We start from the raw sequence: 7,952 nt of genomic DNA on the forward strand, positions 1-7,952 counted from the left end.
CTGTTTTCACAAAGTTGCCACAGTGGAGACAAGCTATGCATTTCAGAGCCAAGGAAACCTCAGTGGGAAAAACTACAACCTGGAATTTCTAGGACAGAGGGGTGGTGACTCTCAACATATTCAAGTCATTTTAATAAATATATGAGTAGACGGGGGATTCTCTAGCACAAGCTGGATTTGGGGGGTAAGTGTTATTATCTTCACAAAACAGACCCCTCTACTGTCTTTGGCAGCAGGACTATTTATAAACACTTTACCACTACTACCCCTAGTCACCAACCTCTACAGCAAGAATTTCATATGGAAAGGTACTCTATCATTGTCACCAACCAGGGAGAACTGACTTTTAAGAAACGGTATGATTACACTGGCTGCTCATGTAAATGTTCCAAAAATGGTTTCTAACTCAGCCCCTATGAGATTGTTTTTTTGTTTTTTCACTAGAGCTGGGTTAATTTTCTGGCTAAATTTTCTATCTCCAACCACACTTCCACCTTCCTAAACACATAGGTACACACACATCCCTGCTTTTCTCGCTGTGGATTTCACAGCTGGTGGCTGAAAAGAAACAAGTTCTGGGCTGAGACCTTGGTCTGGATTCCCTGGCCTGGGAGAGTGAAAGATCTGAAATATCTCAGGGATTTTCTATGAGCTTTCTATACTCCTCTGTCTCATGTCCTACCTGCAAAATGGGCATTGAGGAGGCAGGTGTCCTATATTTCTGATTTAGCATTGCTCTGGGATAGGAAATTAAAATTACAAAACAAACAGATGTCAAGGAATGAAAAAACATGTTTAGAGAACGAACCAAGTAACTCTAAACGTGCTTCTGAGTGTTTTCTAAAAGGAAGGTATTATTGTAAAGGTACAGAAAATTCCTGAAATTGTGCTTTCTGGTCCTGGGTGGGTGCAGAGAGGAGGAAGCTTGAATTGGTGCCAAGTTACAGTTCCCTGCCCCGCGGGAGGCCAGGTCCAAGTTTGGGAAAATAGAATCAGGGACAGGGGTTATTGTGGCATGGCCAGAGGCAGAAAGACACGACACAGCAAGCTTCCTTCCTGTCTTGCTCTTGTCTGAGGGAGCAGAGAGCGAGGTGGGAGCACGCCTGGAGTGCAGGTGAGGAGTTTTCCGTCCCAGTCCACTGGCTCCACCCAGTTTCTCTCCTCCCACTGGCAACTCCCACTCCCATTCCAGCTCTTGGACCCCCTCCCGCTCCTCCCTTGGTCCCTGCTTGGGCCCGCCCACGGTCTCCCACCCAGCTTGTGACTGCGTCATAAGTATACCCAGACCTGGGCTTGCAGTAGTGTAAAAGCAGACGAGGAGAAAGAAGGTGCGGCTAGGGCTAGCGCGATCTTCTCCTCTTCCAACCTGCAGCCCAGGACACTAATTCGAGCAGCGCCTTACCGCGCAGCCCGAAGATTCACCATGGTGAAAATCGCCTTCAACACACCCACAGCGGTGCAAAAAGAGGAGGTGCAGCAAGACGTGGAGGCCCTAGTAAGCCGTACGGTCCGTGCTCAGATCCTGACCGGCAAGGTAGCAATTCCCAATCCACCCCTGACTGCCTGCTAGGGTCGGGAAGGTGGGGTGGGAGTGGTTTGGGGGGAAGGAAGGGGAAAGGTGGGAAAGGACAAAATGAAAGCTGCTGCGGAGTTCCTGTGTTTCCGGCGGTGCTCTCTGCGTTGTCTGTTGGGTTTGCCCGGTCACCCCCACTCTGTCCATTCGCACCACCTTCCGCATGCGGCTCCCCAAGTCCCTTAGCATCTCCGTGCATCGCGCCACTTTCCGTGGGTCCCAGCTCACGTTGTACATCGCGGAGGGACGTTGGAGGGAATTTGAGGAGAACTCTTGGGGCCAGATGTCACCTTTTCCTGGGAAACATGTGGGTAGCTAGAGGTCAAAGAGAGGCACGTCACCCGGTCAGCTCCAGGGGCACACACATCTTCCACAGGGGCGGAGCGGACAAGCAGGGTGAGCAAGGACACGAGATTTAACTCTTCTTTCTTTCCTTTCGACGTGTATGAAGTTCTATGAATCTTAAGGCTTTCTAGGATCCCTGAGTGTTTGTGGAGATGGGGCGGGGGTCAAAGGGCAGCTTTGACTCGATGCGGTATGGGTTGGGGCAAGTGTGTGTCTGTGCCCGCCGGTGTATATTTTCAGTTTCTCCCTGGTCACAGCCGGTGTTAAGTATTCGGTAAAGGAGCTGTCAAAACTGAAGTTGGTCTTAATTAGATTTTGAGATGTTCACTGTGCCCTCTTACTGCAAGAGCCTTGTATGTTTTCAGAGTGGCATTTCCTAAAGAAAACACTCTTTCGTAAAAGAAATGTTGAGGGGTTTTGTTTTTCTCTTCTGTTTTTCTTTTTAGTACAGTACTTCCTTTTTGAGTGATATCCCCTCTGCCCACCCTCCCCCACAGAAAGATCTGAAGCAAGTCCGACCTTGTAATTTAATCTTCTAGCACTGCCAGGAGCTGGGGAAATTTTCTCCCCCAAAATGTAAGCCATTGTTCATTTAGTCCAATTTCTATCTCCTTTAAACATCTAACACGTTTTCAGTGTTTGTAAACTACTCCTCATTTTCCTCAGTAAAATTTCAATGTCAAAAGGCACAATCGTATTTTTTTTCTTGTTATACAAAATCTGTGCATTGTTGGAGCTTGCAAATCTGCCCTAACTTGTCTTCTTCTCTCTATAAAGTTTAAACTTTTGTGTTCAGAGTGGAGATTTGAAAAGATCTCTGAGTGAAATGAGAACCCATGTAGTAAAACTGATTATGCACACAATTTGACAAGCTAATGAGCTTTTGCAGAATTTTTATCACGGAAACTTTCAATAGTTAACCCAGCAATCAAACTAGCTGTTGTGTATTTCACATTTCAGAACTCAAAAACACCCCCTTGCATTGTTGAGGTTTTGATTAAATGATAGAAGGTCAAATATGTAATTGTCCTACACTTTGTAAGGGAAATATGGCCAGATTTTTGGGGGAAGTTCTAATTAGATGCCAGAAGTTAAATATAGCCACACAATAATCCTTTTTTTTTCCCTCATCACCACAAACTCCATGACTTGTTGAATTCAGCTAATATGCAAACAATATTTCTACCAGGCCTGAGGTGTGATGAGGAATAAACAAAAATAAGCATACGTCAGGATCCTAACCTGGGCACCATAAGACACTGATTTAATAGTACTTGGCACATTGTATTGTGATGTATTGATCAGCTCATCAGAAATTGAACACAACAAAATAGTATGTCGGAGGTTGTGCACAATGACTTTAAAATACAGTTCAGAGGGAAATGAGCTGTGGTAAGTGACAGCCCCTACCACACTGAAGTTTGGCAAATTTAAATGAAAAAAAAAATCCTTATTCCTTGTCCATCATCCATCCATGGGCACTTAGATTGTTTCCATATCTTGCCTATTATGGTGGGAAATTTTATGAAATTGACACTCTAATACTTAGATCTTACTTAATAATAAAACCCCTGAAATATTGGAAGGAGAAATCAAATTGCAGTGCAGATTGATCTTCTCATATCTCAATGACAAGAAAAAATAAATAAATTAATTCCTTTGAGAATTTCAAACTAAGTCATTTTTGTGACTTTTACGAAAGTCACTTCATTTTTCTGGACCTCAATTTCATCATCCAAAGTATAATTTCTAAGCCCTTAGCTCTAGATTACAGGGATTCACAATCATAATTTAAAGCCTTTGTAGTGTTAATCTTAGGTTATTTTTTAAATAAAAATTATTTTAAATTTCTTGAAATTATTGGGACAAGGAAAACCTTCAAGGCTTATACGGTATTAATGGAAGGTTTGAACTTAAGTAAACGTAACTATGAAAATGTGAATACCATATTTCTTTGAATTTTAAAAAGAAATCATTTTTGAAGCCATTTATGAAATGATTGCCTCTCCTTAGAATCTATGTATTTGCTTTCACCAAATTAATTAAAGTTTAATTAGCATTAAGTAGTTATGGAAAAGAGCTAATGTCCTGAAAGACTTAAAACAATTCTATTTACATACCAGTCTGAATGATTTACCCTCTGATTATCAGAGAATAGATTTGCTGACTTCATTCATTGTACCCTTCAGAAACACTGCTGCTTAGGGCATATTGTGAAATAAAAGAATGAGATTGGAGGGCCCCTTGGTCCACTGCCCTGAGAAGAGTACAGTGTTAATTGGTTACTTGTTTGCTTTGGAGTCCCTTGTTCCAATTACTAAACAAATTATGGATTTAACAGCATTTTACAGTTACTGTCACACTCAAAGCCTTGTACCTAGCTATGACTGTACTTTAAATCTAGTGTTTTGCCCAGAACTTAGAAAACGTTATTTCATTCAAGCAATACACAGCCATAGAATATTGGGTGATATTAGGAAGCCTAATTTCTCATTAAAATTAAGAATATTATGAAATAGATCTCATCTTCAATATTTTAATTTCTAAAATAGGGGGAAATGGTATATACCTACTTTATAGAACTCCTTCCTATAAAAGTTAATTTTCAAAAAACAGCTTTTTGAGAATCAGTTAATAAACCAAAGGCTATTAATTCACCTCTAATTTGGCAAACAAGTTGATGTACAAAAAATACTAAAGAAACAGTTGTATTCCAGAAAGTTAGTGATTATATCACTGTACAAGTCCAAAAAGTAATGGTTTCCATTTATTTAAAGAGGATAACATTGCATAAATGAATGGTTATTTTCAGCTGATTTTAGAAGTGTGTAATTTGAAATAACTTTATATCTATATTTGGATTTGGAAATGCCAGAAAAAGATTATTATAAATTGGAGATTTTCACATCTATTAAACATCAGAAAGTGTCTTGAAATGATTTTAGGCTAGGGTGAATTAACATCTTTTTAAAACATATTGGGTTTCAAGGGAGATAAGTTGTACACAAAAGCAACTATGTGTCTAAAAGCACAATCTGTTTTTTTTTGTTTGTTTTTGATCTTACTTTTTAATAAATAGGAACTCCGAGTTGCCGCCAAGGAAAAAGAGGGCTCCTCTGGGAGATGTATGCTTACTCTCTTAGGCCTTTCATTCATCTTGGCAGGACTTATTGTTGGTGGAGCCTGCATTTACAAGTACTTCATGCCCAAGGTAATATTAATGACAGTTATTATCTTTTGGATTACTAATTGCTATACATTTAGCGAAAACAAATCTGCGGTGGTCCCCAGATAAATGAAGATTTAGGGAAAGTTTTCAAATTACCTTTTGGTATAAAATTGATTTGTCTTCATGGTGATAATTGTAATCAATAATCCTCAGCTTGATAAACAGGACAACAAACTGATATGAGTTTGAGAAATGATTCAAATGTCACGGGAGTGAGTGTTAGAAAGTTTTGATTCTCCCTTTTTGTCTTTTAGAGTACCATCTACCGTGGAGAGATGTGCTTCTTTGATTCTGAGGACCTTGCAAATTCCCTCCAAGGAGGAGAGCCCTACTTCCTGCCTGTGACGGAAGAGGCTGACATTCGTGAGGATGACAACATCGCAATTATTGATGTGCCTGTCCCCAGTTTCTCTGATAGTGACCCTGCAGCAATTATTCACGACTTTGAAAAGGTGGGTTTCTCGTTCTTATAGGTATTTCTGAATTTTCTTTATTTTTCATAAGTTTATTGGTATTAAATCTGTTCATAAATATACAACTTTTTGCAGCAAAGCCTTTTTTCATTCTTTTGCTGTTGAGTATACATTAGTTGAATTTGAAAGGTTATAACTGCTTGTTCTAATGGTCATTGGAAAATCTGCATCATTGATACTCTCTGTATCATACCTAACATTTTCCCCCTCCCCAACAGGGCATGACTGCTTACCTGGATTTGCTGCTGGGGAACTGCTATCTGATGCCCCTCAATACCTCCATTGTTATGCCTCCAAAGAATCTAGTGGAGCTCTTTGGAAAACTGGCAGTATGTATTTTGGATGTCAACTTTTTATATAAGCAATTACAAATAATTGCTTCCTCATTTTAAAAATTAATTATTTGAGCCAAAATTCCATTTCACTAAAATAATTTTCAAATAAAAAATATTCTGTGAACCTAAAACAGCTCTAAAAATAAAGTCTATTTTAAAAGTATATCTGCTATAGGTGAGAAATGAAATCGCGTTTTTAAGAATTTCTCTTTCAATCTTTTAAAATACTTTTATTAGAGTGGCAAATACCTGCCTCACACTTACGTGGTTCGTGAAGACCTGGTTGCTGTGGAGGAGATTCGTGATGTTAGTAACCTTGGTATATTTATTTATCAACTTTGCAACAACCGCAAGTCCTTCCGCCTTCGCAGAAGAGACCTCTTGCTGGGTAGGCAATTTATTTCTTCCTTCACCCTGTGTTGTTGAGACATTGAAGGAGAGTAGGGATGGAATACGGGAAAAGTAGAGAGCAAATCTAGATATATTTTTATTTACACAAAAATGAAAAAGCCACTTTTATTATGCATTTCCTCACAGGTTTCAACAAACGTGCAATTGATAAGTGCTGGAAGATTAGACACTTCCCCAACGAATTTATTGTTGAGACCAAGATCTGTCAAGAGTAAAAGGCAACAGAAAATGAGTACACTTAGTAACAGCAAGTCGGAGATTTATAATATGACTTCAACATTAAAGTGTGTGGGATACTCAAGATATTTACTCATGCATTTACTCTATGGCTTATATTAAAAAGAAACAGAAAAAAAAAAAAAACTACTAACCACTGCAAGCTCTTGTCAATTTTTAATTTAATTGGCATTGCTTGTTGTTTGAAACTGAAATGAAATAATTCTTATGTCTTTCTTTTGAATTTATAGGGTTTAGATTTCTGAAAGCAGCATGAATGTGTCAGCTAACACCCTGACAATGAATTCCATCCTGTGTATGTGTGTGTGTGTGTGTGTGTGTGTGTTTAAGTAAGCTCTTTAATCATATGGTAGAACATGTTCTAAATTGAAAATATTTAAAATTGTTTTTGATGTTTTTGTGTAAAGCATGTCAAATTGCTTAACATTGTTAAGTTTCATTTTGTTTTCCACTTTGTGCAACTTTCCTGAATTTAGAAATTACATCTTTGCCTTTCTGTCAGGTGCTCTGTAATAGGTCTGATTTATATGTAAAAAACTTGCATAAAGAAGTCATTTTCACTAATGCAGTGATTCTTTCTCACTGATAACCGTATTGTGAATTCCACAAAACTGTGTAAGTGCTGAATGCTGCAAGGAACTTAGGTTGTATGAATAATACAACCGTATAATAAATTTTACCATATTCAACCACTGGTTCTCATTTGAGGGATACTTCATATGAACAATTTACATTACTTATTTAGCTTTGGTGTACCTGCAATACATCTAAAATTATGAGCCTAGCTTTGCCTTTACTCTCACCTGTACACATTTATATTTTATAATCTCATATTTTACCCTTCTTTTGATATTATATCAATTACTCTTTTATAAAGACCCCATAATTAGCTTACATGTAAATTCAACTATTTGTTAAAAGCCTTCAGGACCATAGCAATTTCAAACCTTTAATGTGCTTCCTTTTTCATAAAATTTAAACAGTCTTATACAGCTACAATAGGTCACTAAGAACTAACCTTGGATAAGATGTTGATGACTTTTAATAACTTCACATGCTGTGATCTCTACTCTAAGAGTATAAACTCCATACAAAGGGTGCCCGTACTTTAGACAGTTTCTCTTGTGTTAGGTTAAAAATTGTTCCTGATGTCACTGATCACCTGCTGGTAGTGATTGTTGATTAATTTTGGTAGCTAAAACTGTACCCGGTCAAATCCATAGCCTTAAATACTCTCTTTATAAAAAGGAAAATACATTAACTAAATATTTTTCAAGAATTTAGAAATAAAGCAATAACACAAACCTTTAAAGTGGAAAAATCATGCAATAATTAGAAAATAATAGCAG

At 38.2% G+C, this 7,952-nt stretch overlaps 1 protein-coding gene across 1 annotated transcript; it reads left to right on the forward strand.

The window, feature by feature from the left end:
• Window positions 1-1,303: 1,303 nt before the first annotated feature.
• ITM2A (integral membrane protein 2A) lies at window positions 1,304-7,290 on the forward strand. The gene is made up of 6 exons (XM_059050759.2): window positions 1,304-1,534; window positions 4,998-5,129; window positions 5,402-5,599; window positions 5,839-5,949; window positions 6,193-6,343; window positions 6,493-7,290. The coding sequence occupies exons 1-6, from the start codon at window positions 1,424-1,426 to the stop codon at window positions 6,579-6,581; spliced, it is 792 nt and encodes a 263-aa protein (XP_058906742.1). The 5' UTR covers window positions 1,304-1,423; the 3' UTR covers window positions 6,582-7,290.
• Window positions 7,291-7,952: the final 662 nt, after the last annotated feature.

Source organism: Kogia breviceps, chromosome X (assembly GCF_026419965.1).
Source record: "Kogia breviceps isolate mKogBre1 chromosome X, mKogBre1 haplotype 1, whole genome shotgun sequence".
NCBI lineage: Eukaryota > Metazoa > Chordata > Mammalia > Artiodactyla > Physeteridae > Kogia > Kogia breviceps.